Genomic DNA, 18,619 nt, shown 5'->3' with positions numbered 1-18,619 from the left:
CCTATTTCCTTGCTGCATCGTCTGGCTGGCTGAAGCTTTAGGCCTTTAGGAGCTCTTGTAGCTCCATCTAAATGATTCCAGGAAGCTGTACCTTCCCATACCTGTCCAGCTCCCCATGCTGACTCTTCATCAAGCCTCCTTAAATCTCTTCTGCCTTCACATGCTTGTGTTTGACATGAAGGTGGCTGTATCGTCATCAGAAGATGAAAGTCTGATGATCAAAGCAGGCAGCAGTGTGGAAATGAGCATTTTGAGATGGTGGAGCTGGTGATACAGTAATTGGCTGTGTGACCTACTTAGGCAGAGGAGTGACACATACACATATAATGTTTGTTTGTCTCTTTAATGTTTAAAATCTATAAGGCATGTTCTGGAAAGTGAAACAGTAGCTTGCAGGTAGGAGCAACCAAGCTTGCCGTTGAGTGATGGTGTGAGCATCTTCTGCCTCCTCCTCTCAACAAGCAAAAGCCTCTTGGATCTCTAAGACAACATGCCATGTTAAATGCAGGTTGGACTTGCAGAGGTAATTGCAGCCAATCCCTGGAAGGCAACACTTGAACACTGTAGAATTGCATTGTTTCACCCTCAAGAAGGAATGGCATGAACTCAGGGACTGCATTCCAAACCATCACAAGGGATGAGGTGCAAGTCCCCAGGGCTGGGATCTGTCTCATCCTTCTCCCTTAGGCTCTGATCTGTCACTGGTACCTGTGTTACCTAGCAGTGCCCTTCGAGAACTCAGTAGATGGGGCTGATGTCAGTATTGGCCCAGTGTGAGCTCAGTCCTCGTGTCACAGTGCTTGCAGTCACATCGTGGATCGTGTTGAAAAGTACTTTTATTGCCAGGATGTAACGTTGATTCTTGACTTCACTGAAGGCCAGGCAGCATGTTCTGTGTTACTGTGAATCTCAAGGAGATTTTCTGGAGAAGTGTATTGTAGACCTGCTGCTGCTTTGTCTCTGACTGAAGGCTCTCTGAAAGGGGAGGTGAAAATCAGCACAGCACACAGCTGGTGCAGCATCATGGACTTGCAAAGGATCTAACATGCTAGGACCAAAGAAGTGTGGAGAAATGATGGCTTACTGGATCACTTGTCTTGAGCTCCTCACAGACCCTGGAGTATTCCCCTCTCCATCCCATCTGAGGTTTTCCAGTGTTGTAATTTCACTTTTTCTACCCACTTGCTGTGATCTGTCAGTACTGTTCTCCCCAAGGAAGCTTGAAACTCAGCCATCCCACATTGTTCGTTCCTTCAGCACTGCTCTGTTCTGGGCTCTGGAGATGATTGTATTCAGTTGTGAATGTCATAGCTTCAACAAATTGGTGGCTGAGCTTCAGACCAAGGAGCCTGGCCTGACCCTAATTTTGCTGTACACACTGGCTGGATTTCATGTGTGACCAGAAGAAAGAGTCCTCCGCAGATGATGCTCTGTTTGCTAGTAGAGCCATCTTCCACCATTGCTGCCCTCCTCATCTGTCTCCAAAGCTGCATGGGAGATGCAATGGAAGCACTGGGTGAACCAGTCTGACCAGTGGTTTCAGTTCTGTGCTGTTGGTGTAGGGTGGTTGGATGAAGTAGGACCATGGACATGCTGAGCTGTTGGGCACAGTTCTTTGGCATTGCTAGCAAGTCACGCCATTGCGCAAGTCGAGATCTTGTAGCCTTCAGACAAATTCTCTGCAGTCTGTACACCAGTCCTTCAGACGCTGTAAGAAGAGATGAAGGTACTGTCTGTGTACCTGTGGGACTACTGGAGAAAAGAGGACTGGGACTGTGTTGCTCCAGTTCCATGTATGTGAAGGTATTCTTCATGGTGTTCCTCTGAACGCTCAACTGGAGCGAGTCTGCGGTTGAAGCTCTTCCATCTTCATCAAAACAGCGCTGGCACCTCTTAAAGTTAGCACTGATCATTTATTCCCTTTTCACCTCAGCCCTTGGGTGCTTTCCCTGGGACGTGAGTGGGATATGGCTCTTCACAGATCTCCCTGATGGTTCCAGGTGATGCAGGGGTGCTCAGTAGAGTGCTCTGGTGCTGCAGGTTTGCTTCCCTCACACCTGGGTACATCTGTCATCTCTTCTGGAAAGCATCAGAAGACACAAAAGATCATAGTTGCAAAAGTCCAGTGGTGCTGTGTGTTTTTCATTTTGTTTTTGAGCAGACTCTTTTCCAGGTTTCTGTGCTATGAAATCCTGCAGATGACAGTTGCAAAAACTTTTGAGGTACATTGTACACTGAGTACCTGCTCAGGTTTCTAACTTGTGGGGCAGTGGCAGAGCAGCAGTATTGCTTTTAATTAATACTTGCAGAGTTAAGTCACAGATGGGAGCAGCCAGCCCAGCTGGGAAGTTAACTTTCTTGGCAGAGGTGGATATGGAGAGTCAGTGTGTGTGAGGTGCAGAGTTTCTAAGAACCCATCAGACTGATCCTGCAGCTTCATGCCACCAAGCTGGGCTGAGGCACGCAGCCCAGTGCAGGGATGGATGGAGCACCCAGCGCTGGGACTGGCCAGGTGTGGGAGCTCTGGGTTTGAAACCTTTGAGAGATCTGTTCTGCCTGAGCACATCCTTTGGAAAATGGTTGTTCTGGTAGACCACCACCCGTGCTAATATTTTATGCCTCATTTCAGCTGGTTCCAGCTTCCAGCTATGAGCTCTTACTCTTCTGTGCCAAATTAAGGAAAGACAGCGTTTTCTCCCCGTGAAGATGATAATATGCTGCAATCAAATAATCTCTCAGCCTTCCTTTTGGCATGAAAAACAGCTTCAAATTCTTCAGTCTCATGAAGTTACAAAGAATTTTTTCCCACTCTTGGACCATGTCATTGCCTTTCTTTAGAATTCTCTCCAGCTTTGCTAATCACTTAAAAACGATGCTCTCAGCCTTGCACCGGGGCAGGCTTTGTGGCTTTGCACAGAGAGAAAACGACCTCCATATGCATTGCTCTCATGCACACGTATCCCAAAATCTCACTGCTCCTTTGGTCAGAGCACAGCCCTGTGGCTGCAGTGGCCTGGTGAGTGGGAGATGAGCGCAGTGACTGATGCACCACATTGTTGTGCGCATTGGGCCACATTGCAGCTGCTCAGAGTGACTGGGATGATTGGTTTTGGTCCCTTTCACAGTCTTGCTTTCTGACTCCACCTCTCCTTGGGTCAGCTGTACGTTTTAGCGGCAGTGATGTCAGATTTAACTCCAGAGCATGAATAAATCTGCCCTAAATCAGCCACTTTGGAAGCCCTCCGGAAATACCTCTGCTCAGTACATGTTGAGGGCAGCATTTTACCTTACTACACTTGGCTCGTTTGTGTCTCTGGGCCGTGTACTGATTTATGGCTGGATATTGCAAAGCCAGGCGTTGTCAGAAGCTCTCTCTTATTCCTGTCGATCTTCTGCTCAGAAAGCTGTATGCATAACCTCGGTGCTGGCTGTGCAGGCTCTTACTTCCACGTCACTGGGGTCCTGCATTGATTTTTGTGTTGCTCTGTGCAGGACTGGCCTGTACAAGTTGTGCCATCACACTGAGCTGTTTTGCCCTCAATGGAGGTGAAAAGCCAGCTTTTACAGACTGCTTTTCTGCTTAACAGTGAGAACTGTATTGCTTTGGTTTTGGTCTTCCTCCCCTGCCCCCAGGGGGAGGATGGTTCTCCCCAGGATGGACAGCTTTTGCTGCCTTTTTCAGTGTTTTGCATTTCACACCTTTGCTGTGTGATTGATTTACAATTGATCCTACCCTCTGTACTCACTCCTGGCTGCTGCCTTTGCCGCATCTCTGGAGCAGGCGCTCGACTGCATTGCTGTCAGCTGAGATTGATGGACCTTTTTGGACATCCAATAATATTACCATAAAGAACTTCCAATTTTCAACCACATTTTCTCTGTCTTAATTCATCTTTCTCGCTTGTGAAAGCCCTGGATGATTTTGGGAGTATGGAGGGAAACGTGTGAGGAGGATGAGAATGATTGCGAAGGCAGGTCAAGGCTGATTCGCTCTGTTTAGGGGCTATTAATTGCACATTCCATTCTGTAATGAGAATGAGGGGATGAATAATAAAATATCTGGTGATACGGTGTGATTGACCCATTTTGAGATAGCAGCTACATGTCCATGAGGAGGTTGTGCAGTAATTATTGCAGAAGATTGTTCTCTTCCTTCATCTGCTCTCTCATCTCAGCCTCCCAGCCTTACCCACTGAGCACCTTCTCCTGCACTTGCAGCGTTTGGATTTGTCTTCCAGCTCCATCACCAGAATCTAAAAGCATTGCAAGAGTTGTTTTTGTTAATTTGTGCTTTCTTCTGACTTCCTGTGATGTTCCAAGCGGTGGGATTTTCCTCCTTTTTCATTATTGTGTGATACAATAACTCTCATCCTGAAGTTCAGCCTATTTTTCACTTAGTTTTGTCTGTTGCTTCTACTTGTAACTTTTCCTGTCAGCTGTTCTGTTTGTTTATGACTTTGAGTAATGTCACAGACTCTTTAAAATCTCCAGTTTGTACAGTCTAAGCTCTTGTTACATATTTACTTCATCTGATTTTGTACAACTGAACCAGCAATTATTTTATCATTGCATTGTGTGTTGGAATTTATTAATAAACAGTCTTGAAAACAGGAAGCCCAGAACAAGTGGTGGGATGGTGCACTTAGAAACGGAGCTGCACCTGGTCCTTGTCTGCTGTACTTAAAATCCGTCTTTTGCCACCACAGCACTTTTCTTGGTAAATCGAATCTGCTGATGTTATCCCACAGCTTTGGGGTGCATTGGTTTCTGCCTTCTCTTGCAGCGAGTTGAGTTTATTTATGTACTTTAGGTTGGATATCAGGAGGAAGTTTTTCACACAGGGTCGTGAGGCACTGAACAGGTTGCCCAAGGAGGCTGTGGATGCCCCATCCTTGTAGGCATTCAAGGCCAGGCTGGATGTGGCTCTGGGCAGCCTGGGCTGCTGGTTGGTGACCTGCACACAGCAGAGGGTTGAAATGAGATGATCATTGTGCTGCTTTGCAACCCAGGCCACTCTAGGATTCTATGATACTTTGTTTAGATTCTTTTCTCCCATGAGTTTCTGGTTCTCTATTTCCAAGATAACAACACACACTGTTTCCTTCATCTGCTCCTAAAGAATGGACCCTTGCTTTCCTCACCCATCTTTCCTGGCCCACCACACCTTCTCTGCCATCTCTGATGCTTGCATCTGCCCATAACTTAGTCTCCCTGGAAGCTGTTACCATAATACATACGTATCCTCTTCAGTCATCACTGTATGTTAAGCACAGCCATATGAGAACCATAAGGTGAGGGTCAGGTTGCTTTGAAGGGCTAAAAGAGAGTCTGCAAGACTAGGTTACTCCATGGAGGAATGCATGAAGGCAGAGTGAGCTCCGAATTAAAAATGTTGGGGACATTCAGCATTTCCTCTGCATGAGTGGGCTGCTCCTGGCACAGCACTGGGAGTTGGGACTGCCCATGTTGACCTGCCTGGTCCAGTTCTGTGCTCCTGTTCAGTGATTCACACAGAATCACAAACGGCCAGGGTTGGAAAGGGCCTCAAGGATCACAGAGCTCCAACCCCCTGCCACACACAGGGCCACCAACCTCCACATTTCATAGCAGCCCAGGCTGCCCAGGGCCCCATCCAACCTGGCCTTGCACACCTCCAGGGATGGACGGGGCATCACAGCCTCTCTGGGTAGCTGTTCCAGCACCTCACCACTCTCTCTGTAAAGAGAGATTCAGGCTGTTTTCAACTGCTGCTGTTGTTTGTGTTGTTTAAGGTTATTTTCAGTATTGGCAGGTGGATTTATTACTTTTGTCTAGTTAAATTTTTATTATTTACCCAATGTGACAGTCACTTTAAAGAAACTGCATTAAGCAAAAGTACCTTCTATTAAGTTCTAGTTGTTAGAAGTGAGTGCTTGAAAATTAGAACTCATTTTTTCCCTGTTTTCCCCCTATTCAGGGAGTGTTTGAAGAGGAGCCCACGGAGCCCAAAAGCAGAGGGCTCCGATTCGGTGACATCTCAGTCCTCACCCAGTGAAGAGGCTGGAATGATGACTGAGGTGAAGGTGAAAACAGAGGTACCAGATGACTACATCGAAGAGGTGATCTGGCAGGATGACACCAAAGATTCCAAGAAGAACATAAAAGACGGGCCGGGAGACGTGCCAGCCGAGATCTGCGTGGTGATCGGAGGGGTCCGCAACCAGCAGACGCTCGGTAAGCTGCGGGTCCGTGCGTCCCATCCCTCAGTGCCCTGAGCCCTGGTGTGGGGGCAGGAAGGGTGCTCTGGAGAGCTGCTCCGGAAGGCTTGGCTCTGCTGGATGCGCTGGAGCCAAGGGGCGCTGCAGTTCCTGGCTCAGGATGGTTGACTTTATTTAAATTATTGCTTTCTTTTTGTATCTGATCACCACTAAGGACTCAGCCATGATAAGGATCACTGTAAGAAAGATAATGGTGTCATTTGATCTGTTAAATCACTTGTCCATCAGTTGAATAAAATTCATGGTGAAGCCAGGGCTGCTGCCAGGTATGTTGGTCACAGGTGAGGAGGAAAGCAGGAGAGGAAGTTGAAATATTTCGAGGAGAGTTGCCCTGAGGCAACAATTGCTTCCTGTAAATAATAAGATTTAGATTAAAAACAGTTTCTGCAGTTTGCTGTTTATTTGTTTGCTTCTCTTGTAACCTTGTGGGAATGATTTCAGCTGTTAGCTGGCTGTGGTGCACCACTTCCAAAACAGTAAAGCAGAACTTCCTGCCCTCACCCCACCTATGGCTGTGATGAGAAGAATCCTTTTCTTCTCCCTGTGATCATCACACTGTCCTCTCCCACTGCACTGGGAATGTCTGGAGTCCTGGAAGAGGCTCTGCTCCTGCTGAAAGGTTTCTTCCTCTGGCTGTGATGTAGAGCAGGTCCCAGCCATTGAGAGCAGAGGCAGCTGCTGATACAAAGAAGAGGGAGGTTGGACCAGGTTTCCTTCAAGGCAGGAAGCTGACTTGAGCTGCCTGGTGTTGCTGTTGTGGTTGGTTTGTCTTGCAGAGGGAGGGAAAAGAGGCATTGATGGTAGACTTTCTCCTGGTTTTTGCTTGATCACTGTTCTCACTGTTAGAAAAAAGCCCTGGAGAGTGTCGTTTGCTGGGGATTATCTTGTGAGAATCCTTGTCCCTGTCTTCCCTTTTTCCAGTAGGACAGCTGTTTAGAATAGAAGAGCAGGAGGTCACTGCTGGTTATGCAGGATCAGCCTTTAAGGAAGGCCTAAGAAGCCTGAAATCGGCTCCAACTTAGAAGTCTTCTAATGTGGAGGGAACACTCTGTGTACTTTCAGGTCTTTTTGTGCCCTCACAGCTCTTGAGAAGCTGAAGCCTGATGGGCCACCCTGAAGCACAGGAGTGTTCCCAGCGCCCCAGGCCACTGAGCAGAGGCAGCAGGAACTTCTCTCCCAGTTGCATGGAGCTGGGTGTCTGTCACACCTTGTCCCCACTCTACTGGCTGGGCTCTGCAGGTGGTATCCTCAGAGGATGTGGTTTTCAGCTGAGGTTGTACAAAGCAGGGAGTGGGTTTTTGCTGTTGGCTAGTCTGGATGCACACAGCACACCCCGACTGATGGTGATGGGGATGGGCTGGGGATGATTTCCCTCCCCATGGGGTGAGGGATGGGGGGTTATTTATTGGTTAGCAAGTGGTGCTTGAAAGCCCAGAAAGTAAACTGGAGAACTACTCTTCGGAAGTGCTTTTTGAAATGAAGTGTGTGTGTGTGAAATGAAGTATTTGTTATTTTATAGCCTCACGCTGGGCTTCTTTAAAGGCAGCTTGGTCCTGAGGCCATTGTCAGTCAGCAGCCGATCCCTTTGTGCAAGGAGCATCCTAAGTGCCCCCATTCATCCAGCCCTTCACATAATTCTCGTCTGTTGGGGAGGTGATTGAATAACTTTTCTGTTTGGCCACCAAATACTTGTGCTCTGTGTTGACCAACCCTGGTGCCCAGATACCAATTCCTTCTAGTTTCTTGGAGCTGGCTCCCAGTCAATTCTTCTGGTCCTCTCCATCCCCCAAAGAAACCGCAGACAGGCACTATTTCCATGGCCACTGACATCTGTGGAGCTCACAGGAGAAATGTCCCGTGCCTGCTGCTTTGCTGGTGATTTTGGCTGCTGCTCACGGGCAGCCCACGATCACAGAGAGCTGAGGATGCTGGGGTTCCCCGCTGCCAAGCAAAGGCGCTGCATGCTCACTGGTCCTTGGAGGAGATATGTTGTGATGTGATCTGGTAGTCCTGGGTCAAAATCACTTCAGCTGTGGAGAAGGGCAGCACTTTGGTAGGATTGTCCGCCCTTTCATCGGGGAAACTGAGAGTTCAGGTGTTGAAAATGGTCATTTTCATTAGAAATTCGTGGCGTAGGATGAAGCAGAGAGTCAGAGCCCCTCCATCCTCTGGAAGTGCCCCCCAGGCCGTGTCCTTGTGGTGCTGTGAGGACAGGCAGCCGAGCACAAGTGGCTTTGGGTGACAGACAGCAGCTTCCCTGGGGGCTCAGTGCTGGGGCTGCACTGTGTCGTGCACTGCAGGGTTTGTGCCTTTGTTTTGAGCTGCACATCTCCTACAGGCTTCTGCTGTCTTCATGGTTTTGTCTGCTCCTACCAGGAGTTTATAAGGGAGATTCCCAGCTCAGCTGCTGCTGCTCTCTTGCAGTGTTCTGATCAACTGAGGCCTCGTGCATCCATCTCCTGCCTGGCTGCAGGGTCCCGTCTCTCCCCGAGCTCTGCACTACTCCAATCTCTGTCCCAAGGTTTGCGGTGGCTGCACAAGAGGTTCACAGCCTGGCTGAAGGCGCAGTGCTGATGTTTGTGCTTTTGGATTGCTTGCTTTTCGTCTGCTTTTCCACAGAAATCTCACAAGCCCCAGGAGTTCCCCCTTGGGGCACCCCAAGCAAAGGAAGCCAGCTGGGCTCTCTGCTCCCCGTGCCAGGCCATGGCCCCGTGCCTCCACGTTTCTGCTCCCAGCCCAGTCAGCAGCCCTGCTGCTCCTTTCCTGTCATGCTCTTCGTAGCTCCACGTGCTGACCTCGGCCAGGGCCACTCAAATAGCTGCAGCACATCGGCATTTGGCAGGGCAGGGCTGGGAGGGCAGGGAGGCTGAGAAGTTCACCTCAGAGCCATCTAAATTACAGGGGAAAATTCAGAGGTATTGGCGTTTCAAATCAAGAGAAGGGGTGGGCTGCTCGCCGGGTGTTGGGTCACTGTGTGACGCTGGGGATACCTGAGCATTGGTGTTTTGGAGGGCTGTTTGGAGTTACCTGTGAGATGATGAGGAGAAGCTTTATACAAGGCTGTTGAAGCTCTCAGCATGGTCCCTGCTTTACAAGAAGTATTTTGGAGAGGATTTTTCAAGTAACACATAAAATCAGAAGCGCTTCTGAGACAGAGTAAAGAGTCAATCCTTCTGCTTTGGGAGTGTCAATCTAACATACATGTGCTTGATTTGTGCCATGACACTGATCTCTCACGTGTTGAGCTGCTAGGGCATGTAATTCCTGAGCACTTTGGATTCTCCCTGGTTAAACCCACAAAATAGTGCTGCAAAAACCTTAACCTCTGTGCAGCCTCTGACAGTTTGTTACTAAGCCACAGGGACAGATGGGTCTCAGAAATTTTTGATAGGCATCGGCCACCCTTATCCTTTGGAAGTGATACACTTTAAGGGCTCCTTTCTGATTTATTTTTTCTGCACAATTTAGATGGAAAAGCAGTGGAACGTGGCTCTCCCGTTGGATATACACGAAATCGATATTCAGGGACCTGGATTTTTGACCATGCATTGAGATACACGTCTGGTATGTGATGGAAGGGTGTGAAAGTCTAATCAGGGAGCAAGAGAAGGCTCTGAACATACCGGGTGTGTGCCCAGATTCCAGCTGCAAGGCTCAGCAGAAGCCTGGCCAAGCTGAATGCACCAACTAACCCAAATCTTTCCCCATCTCCACTCCTGCAAACAGCTTTAACCTGCATGACACATCCCAAGGCTGGCAGAGCCCACTACAAGCAATGACTGCAGAGGCAGCGTCAAAGGAAACACAGGCATGTTCTCTGTAAGACCTTACCAAGTGATGCCTTTTCCTTTGCTTTACCTTCCCTTCACTCTAACATATTATTGTGGCAAATTGTCCCTCCTTTCTCTCGTTCTGGGACCTGTGCCTCTGCCCCCGCCTGGGTGGCTGCTGGATTTTCTCCCTGTCCCCACGTGGGTCATCCTGCTGCGCCATCTGCATGCAGGAGGTGGGGAGAGGTCCTCTGGAGGAGCTGACTGCAGCTTCCCCCACACTGCACGTGAGACCTGGGTAGTTTTGGGGGGATGATATGTGGCCGTGGGACATGCTGGGCCACCTCCTGTCCTTACTTCCCAGGCAGAGTCCCTTGTGCATTTTGGTTTGTGTCAGGGAGGGAGAGCACTGCAGTCACTTGTATGGGGGTATATTTTCTTGAAGAACCTCTGCAGAAGCAAATGCGTGTATGTGCTGTAGACTATCTGCAGAGGAAGGGAGGAGTGCAAGAAACGCGGGGAAAAAAGGTCAGCCTAGAGCCCCTCACTGCTTTTTATTTTCTTTTTTTTTTCCTAGTGCTCTGTATGTGCACAGTGCTGCTTTAGGGGTGCAGGTGGGCATCAGTCTCATTTTGCTGTTGGTACAGCTGAACCTCAGCTACTGTGCAGAGCTCAGGATTGGTAGGGCCTAAGTGAGAGGAGTGTGCTCATCTTGTGGCTGCGCTTTCTTTGGGGCTCCAGCTGAAAGAGTTTGCAGAAGAGAACTGTGAAGGTTGGTGATTAACATCATCAGTCCTCAAGCATGGAAGATAGGTCTGGCAGATGCTGTTGACTTGCTGATATCCTGGATTTCACTCAGGAAAACCCTTGCAGAGTGACCACTGTTGATGACTGGCAATGACACCATCCAGGTGTATCTGTATGCATGAAACGCAGCTGGCTGTGATAACTAGGAGGCTGTGGAGAAGTTGAGACATGGTGAGCTGGCTGCAGGAGGGGTGTGGTAGAATATTTTGTCAGATGTGTGCTCCTGTGTATCAGACTGTAGCCAGTTGCCTGTTTGAGCATCACTCCTCGTAAGCTCAAAGGACAGTCTGAAGTGATGCTGGCATGCTGGACAGGGAATTCTGTGCTCTCTGAGTTGGAAGGAGGGTTGTTTTCTTCCCAAGCTGTAAGCAACGGGACATGGGAAAAAAAGAATGTGAGCGTAGTGTGTTCAGAAAACACTCTTGATTTAGTTTCTTTGTCTCGAGTGGCACTGGTAAGTACTGCTGTGAGATGGTGCTTGGGAGCGTTTGTTTGCATGTGGGTGTGAATCTGTGGCTCGTCTCTGAGTTTTGCTGTTTCCCATGGTCAGGAAAAGGCTGTTCTGAGGTTGCATGCGTGTCCATGGAAGGAAGCTGTGCTCGTACTGAGTGGCAGCTCAGCCCTTTGTCCCACCGCGCCTTGCAGGAGGTGCTGCCCTTGCTCTGTGGGTCAGGACATGCAGGATCGGTTTCTCGCCCACTGATGGACAGCTGACAAATGCAACACATTTTGCAAGTGAGGGCTTGAAAGGCTGATTTATAACCTGTTTGCCAAGTAAGGTTGAATTGTCTTAAATGATAAATCTGAGGAAATTTGTGTCTGCCTGTCTGATAAACAGAAGAGGCTGAATTCATTGCGTGATTTCATCATTACAAATGATTCTCCCAGCTCTGTTCCTCTGGTTTCATTTCAAATGACCGTTTGCAGATGTGTGTTTTCTGGAATTAGATACACAAATTGAGAAGAGAGACTGTTGTGGTCATGTGATTTTCCTTAAAAAGGTCAGAAGTTCTATTTGTATCTATTTGGTTTCCTCTGGGTGGATATTTACCAAATCTCCATGGGTTTCCTGAGAAATTTGTGCATTGTACATTTCTTGAGAAATTTTGAAAACTGCTTGCCTGAAGATAACACACTGCCTTCTTTTTTCAGTCGGAAAGCTCTTTTTCCCATATACTGGGAACTTACTGAAAAGTAATTCAAGGTTATTTCTGTCCATAGGAAATATTAGTCATTATTATAAAATTATAAGTCGTGCTATTTTGGGAGAGGTCCTTTCATGTTAGCAAATTTATAAAGTTGTACTGAAAATGTGAGTTCGGGGTAATGTGCCATGGAATCTTAAATAAGGCTGAAAAAAGCATCGAGTCTGGGATAGTGATTTCCTGCACTTATCTCCGTGAACCTTCCAAAAATTACTTTGCTGCAAACTGCGTTCTTTTGTCCCTGGTTTATGGATAAGTAAATTGTGAGGCTTTTTTTCCTGATCTAATGTGGTGACGTATACCTTTCTGTCTTGTTTTTTTTCAGGGTCTTATGAGTGTGGAATATGTGGGAAGAAATACAAGTATTACAACTGTTTCCAGACCCATGTGCGAGCGCATAGAGGTATCTCTCTCCTGCTCAAATATTTGGGAATCCTGGGGTAACATTTAGGCTCAGAGAGTGTCTCTGAGTAGGCCTTGAAGGTTGCTCTTTGCTTCTCTGTTGGGTGGCCTGTGCACAGGCTGAGCTTGGTGACTGGCTGAACGCTGCAGCTTTACGCTCCAGTAGTGAAATTGTGATCAGCTACTGTGCTGGGAGCACTGGGGTAGCCACAGCATTTACTGCATGGGGCTCTTTGGGGCAGTGCTGTGTGCTGGCAGAGCTGCAGATCACAAGGCTCTCCCATGAGACAAACTCCCATGCCAGCCCCAGGGGTGGGCATCTGCCTGAGGTGTTCTGGTCCATCCCTGCAATGCATGAATGGAGGACAGTGACAGTCCAAAGCAAACTTCAGGCCTTCAAGATGTTCATACAGGCTCAGAAGGTTGCTGTTCTTTATAAAAGAGGATTACACGTGGTAAAACACATGAGGTGCTGATTCAATTGCTGTTTCTGGATGCCCATAGCACAGGTTGCTAAGTTGGGTGTCTCGCTTTGTTAGGCAATGGTGATGCCCCTGTGTTTTCATGTACACATCAAAATGATGCTTGAAATCACCCCCGTGCTCTTGCTGAGGTCCAAATGTGTTGTTTGCATGAAATGTCTTATGCTCAGTCAGAAGGGATTTTTATTTTATTTAAATTCTCTTTAAGCCTGGCCAATCTCACGTTATTTAATTGCAGAGGTGGGAAAGTCTTGCTTGACTGTTTCATAGGCACTTGCAGCTACATGGGTGTTTGTAAATCGGATGTAAATCAGTGAAAAGTGGAGCTTCTCAGTGTTTGTATTTTCTTTCACCCGAGTTGAGCAGTGTGTGTGTGTGTCAGATTTGTAGGAGCGTCTGTTGTCACTAGCAATATCAGTGCATTTGGTCTTCCATTAAACGAATGACTGGAATGTCTGGAGGAGTGCAAGGGGATCTCCCAGTGAAAACTGAAAATCCAGGAATAATGAATGCTAAGTATTACTTTCGGTGTGTTTAAACTCTCAGAAGTCAGTAACTGTACAGCTGAAAAGCAAACATGCACCCATGACTTGTCAGTGTTCCGTCACATAATACATCCTTCAATTGCTTGGTTGTGTAGTCCTTGTGTGCTGTTTAACACCATAGAGCTTCTTCTCTGTCCTTAGATACATGCAGAATTGTTTTTTAACTCTGGTTTTTCTTTCTGAATACCAAGAAAATTCCTAGAAGTCCTTTAAATACTGCTGCAAAGGAGCTCAGCAGTTGAAGAAAAAAATCCATAAAATAATAGTGCGCAGCAACTGTTCCACATAGTGTGGGAGAAGATCAGGTTTGATACCATCTAAGGAACCTGAATGTGCAGAAGTCTGTGTGACCCAATGGGATGCATCCTAGGGTCCTGAGGGAACTGCTGGATGAATTGCTATGGCATCTCCATCACCTTTGAAAAGTCATGGCAGTCAGGTGAAGCCCCCAGTGAATGGAAAAGGAGAACCAGAACCCCCATTTTTAAAAGGGTAAGGAGGAGGACAAAGGGGACTGCAGGCTGGTCAGCCTCACCTCAGTGCCCTGTAAGAGGAGCAGATCCTTCTGGAAAGCATATTAATGCACGTGGAAAACAGGGAGGTTAATGGAGACATCTAACATAGCCTCACTAAGGGCACGTCGTTTTGCCTGACAGAGGTGGTGGCATTCTGTGATGCAGTGGCAGCAGTGGTGGACAAGGAAAGTGTAACTGGCATCATCTGCTTGGACTCATCCAAAACCTTTGATATGGTCCCACACACACATCTAAACTGGAGAGATGTGGATTTGATGGATGGACTACTCGATGGATGGGGAATTGGGTTGCCAGAGAGATCAGGACAGGTGGAGAGGAGGGCCTGTGCAAACCACGTGAAGTTCAACAGGGTGAGGTGCAAGCCCTGCAGCCCCAGACATCAGCACAGGCTGAGCAGTGGCTGGGTTAGACAGCTGCCCTGCAGAGAAGGGCTCGGGGTTTCCAATGAATGAAAAGCTGAATGTGAGCCAGCAATGTGTGCTTGCAGCTAAGAAAGCCAGCTGTGTGCTGGATGGCATCAAAAGCAGCGCGGGCAGCAGGGCGAGGGAGGAGAGGGTCCCCTCTGCTCTGCTCTCATGTGTTCTCACATGCAGTGCTGCATTCAGCTCTGTGGCCCCCAGCACGACAAGGATGTGGACATGCTGAGGCAGAGGACTCTGCGAAGATGCTCAGAGGTCTGGAGCACTCTGTGGAGACAGGCTGAGGGCTGACTGAGACTAGAGAAGAGAATCTCACCTCATTGCAGCCTTCCAGTACTTACATGGAGCTACAGGAAGGATGGGAGGGACTCTGCCAGGACTTGTAGTGATAGGACAAAGGGCAGCAGTTTCGTATTTAGATAAGATGTTGGGAGGAAATTCTTTCCTCAGAGGGCGGTGAGGCCCCAACACTGTGCCCAGAGCTGTGCTGCCCCATCCCTGGAGGTGCCCCAGGCCATGGATGGGCCCTGGGCATCCTGAGCTGGGGGACAGCCAGCCCATGGCAGGGGTGGGGATGGGGGCTGTGAGGGCCCTTCAACCCAACTATCCTGTGAGTCTGTTATTCTGTGATGTATTCATACAGAGGACTTCACTGTTGTTCCACAGCACTGCAGTAATTTTGCAATAACAATTGCAATATTTAGATTTGAGGCAAGAATTGCTTTTATTTCACTTCTTTCCACCAAGTACCATGGGGTCCTTACTTCAACAGGAGTTTGTAGGAGCTGTATTGCTGTGAGGTCACCTCCTGTTGTGTGGTTCAATTTATTTGGATTTATATGTTTATTTATATTGATTGTGAAATTAGGCTATGCATCATATGGTCTGGGTGCATCAACATGCACTCATCAAATTGATATCCATAGATTTCTCATGAACTCAGAGAAGACATCATTTTGCTTTCAAAGTCTTTTTAACGTGTAGCTATAGAAGATGGAAATTTTCAAAATTTTCTGTGTGGAAATTCATTTGTAATTTTCATGTCAGCAATGGAGAAGCACAAGTTGTATTTCTGAAACTTATAAAGTGTTGTTTTATGCTGCTGTAAATTGATGCATGCAGCAGTAACATTTAAAGTGCATTTAAATTGCCCTAAAACAATGAAAATCAAAATGAGATATTTATTCTTGTACACCAGTCAACAAGAAATCGAATTGAAAGCTTGATGCAACTCTGCAAATGTGATTCTTCCAGAAGCAGAGCCCGTGCTGGCTGGTAAAGCACTGCAGCAGTGTACCTGAATGCAGAGAAACAACACACCACTGAACGTGCACATAATGTGTACTGGGGAAAAAAAAGAGGCTTATATGGAGCAAGGCCCTGTGTCCTGTTACCCAGTGAGAATCAGACACTGAGCTGTACCAGCAACAATGCTGGAAATAGCAGAAGACTGCAGGACTTTTGGTGAAAGGTGCATATCTAAGGTTTTATATGGCTTGTATTGACCACCATAACAAACATGAGATAACCTGGTTGATCATACACTGAGGGTGCTGTGCTTCACTCTGCGTGTTCTCCCTGTGAATCTGCAGTCCATGTCTTGGATGAAGCCCTGAAGCACTGGCAGGGCAGCTCTCTGGGTCTGCTTGTCCCCAAGGCACTGCAGGTTGAGCTCCGTTTGCCTCTTACTTGCAGTTAGCAGCTGCCAGAAGGTTCCTTCCATCATTTCTTCTTGGCTGGATGAGGAAGGACCAAGAGCAGGACCTGGCATTCCCTCTATGTCTGATACTTGCTGTGAGCATCACTGCAGCCACCCATCAGTTACCTGAGGGTATGATGACAGGTCAGCTCACCAGCCCCATGTCAGAGTAGCTGGAGTTACTCTTCCTCTCCTCAGCTGCTTTCTTTCAGGGTTTTTTGGTTCCTCTAGGGAAGTACCTCCTTTAGGTATACCTGTTAACTCTTGAAAAGCTTTGCTGCTTTTTGCTTTCTTGCACTGTTCCTGTGTCGCTGACTGGACTTGGGGAGCTGTGGGTTGCTCCTGCAGATGGGCAGAGATGGTGGTCAATGGCTACTTCTTGTCATGGGAGAGGGGAGAGGTCCAGACCTGATCAGTACAATTATTTTGGGGGAGAACAAATGAAAAAGCATTCCAATAGCCAGTCCTCAGTCAGTGGCACAAATTCTGTCCCCAGGAGGGGAAACGTGAAGGTTCCACATTGCCCCTGCTTTGCACTGGGATATTTCTGAGCTCGGTTGGGCACTGCCTGCTGTCCCGGTAGCAGCTGTAGCAGGGGAGCTGGGGGCTTGTGGCTGCTGCAGGCCTGAGGTCTTTCGCCCTTTCCCTTCTTGTCCTGACCCGTCAGCTCCTTGCTTTGCAAGACCCGGATTTCATGCCTCCTTTGAGCTCAGTTCCACATTCAGACTGTCACTCTGGTGACAGCTCTAAAGAGCAGAAATCATGTTCTTCATTATAGCAATCGTTTTCAAGAGAAATTGCCTGGATTTTTTTGTATGTGCACCTGAGTCTCTGTGGCAGAGAAGCTATGCTGGAGGTGACTTCCTTTCCTCAGGTTGATTTGGTTTTTGTTGTCTGTATTCAGGAACAGGTGGTTTCTTGTTGGATAAGTGGCATTCTCTTGTTCATTGAGCATTCCCCGTGGTGCTCAGCGTGGCTGGAGGAACTCAGCCACTTCACAGTGCCCAGGGTGGGGAGAACTCTTGCTGGGGAAGCACTGGCTTGCTGGGGTGAGCTCCCACTCTGCTTTGCTCTCAAAGCCCAGATGCAGGTGTTGGAACCCCCCGTAAAGCTCTCTGCCGAGTCAGAAATGTAGGTAAGAAGCATCCTCACAGTTGGGCTACCTAGAAAGAGATGAAAAGCCTGTGTTCCTTATCCCATGCCTCCCCAAAACTGAAAAACAAACCCAACAAGTTGCGTTCTTGAGCTGAATGGCTCCTTTGTGAGCTGCTCTGCTCCTCTCCTGCTGCAGAGCTGGAGCTGCAGATTCTGCCTGTGCTGGTAGGAACCATCCAGGGCAAACACTGCGGCTTCGCCTACGGGAAGGCCGGCCTTAGACATGTACAGTGCTTTCTCTTGAGCTGCGTGGGGCTTTTCAAGTCATTAGGAGGTTTGGAGTCTCTTCAGGAATTAGTGAGCTCAGAAGTTTCGTTTTGTACAGTTTGGTGAGGTTGGAGCAATGTGAGCAGCAAAACATTGCTGTGTTTTGAGTCAAGAAAGTTATTTCACTTCTAGGTAACTCAAAAATGGCTGAAATTACTTTATTAGGCTTTAAAAAAAAAAGGAAAAAAAGTAAATTTAAGAACGTCTGGGCTGAAGCCAAACAAGTGAAATTTTTACCCAGCAGAGAATTCTTCAGAAAGCAAATGAAAGCAAATGGCCAGGCTGGAGGTTAACCCTTGCAGGATGCATCGCCTCCACTCTGATAAAGGGTGGAAGCTCTCCATTTCCAGATGAACATTTCTGGGCTAAATATTGATTTTGTTGGGTTGTTTCTCCTCATTATTTAGTGATGTAGTCTGGTTGCTGCGTTGCCCTGAGGAGGGGCTGGCCAGGAGAAGCTGTGTGCACCGCAGTACGGTTGGTGTCTTTAGATGATGTTCATTCCAATGGTCTGAGAACTTCTCAGAGCTTCTGGAGTCTCGCACTGATATTTTATGGGAAGGGTTTCTGCTCAGTTCCCAGAATATGACGAGGAAGATGCCTCATTCCGCTGTGAGTGTGGAAAAGAGTGTTCTTCCTATGTGCCTGTTTGTGGAGTCTGAGTTGGAGCAGTTCCGTGAGATAAGAGTAGAAAATTAATGAAGAAATGACTGATCTTGAGCAGATGGTGTTTTTGTTGTGAAGAAACCTGGGTTTCACCTGCATGGTTACCTGCTGCTGAAAAGCCATGCCATATCTGGGGAGATATTTGCCCCCTGTGCCCAGCATCCCTAGTTTTAACTGTGTGCTTCCAGCTCTGCAGCAGATTTTAATACGAGATACAGAGTTTCTTGTGACACAGGAGTTAACATTCTTGCTTTCCAGCTTTCCTGCTGATCTCACAATGTTTCAGCTTTCTCAGAATTTGCTCTTTTGTTTAAAGCTGTAATTACTTGGTCTGAGCCCAAAGGTGATTTAGAATGGGCTGGTAGGGGATTTTTAAGGTTTTTTCTTTATTTTATTTTATTCATTAAGA

At 47.7% G+C, this 18,619-nt stretch overlaps 1 protein-coding gene across 11 annotated transcripts in view; it reads left to right on the top strand.

Annotated features, from left to right (window-relative positions):
* Nucleotides 1-18,619, top strand: part of ZNF618 (zinc finger protein 618) — an 83,438-nt gene that overhangs the window by 15,565 nt on the left and 49,254 nt on the right. For 8 of the 11 annotated variants that reach the window (XM_042878679.1, XM_042878681.1, XM_042878685.1 and 5 more), the window contains exons 3-5: nt 5,957-6,213; nt 9,726-9,821; nt 12,365-12,442. In XM_042878679.1, the coding sequence (XP_042734613.1) occupies nt 5,957-6,213; nt 9,726-9,821; nt 12,365-12,442 (431 nt within the window). The remainder of the gene's footprint in view (nt 1-5,956; nt 6,214-9,725; nt 9,822-12,364; nt 12,443-18,619) is intronic. The other 3 variants (XM_042878688.1, XM_042878683.1, XM_042878687.1) reach the window with 1 other exon arrangement.

This window comes from Lagopus leucura, unplaced genomic scaffold, assembly GCF_019238085.1.
Source record: "Lagopus leucura isolate 7727_CA_CO unplaced genomic scaffold, USGS_WTPT01 Super-Scaffold_100022, whole genome shotgun sequence".
NCBI lineage: Eukaryota > Metazoa > Chordata > Aves > Galliformes > Phasianidae > Lagopus > Lagopus leucura.
Note: the sequence above shows the minus strand (reverse complement) of the source record. Positions and strands in the feature narration are given on the sequence as shown.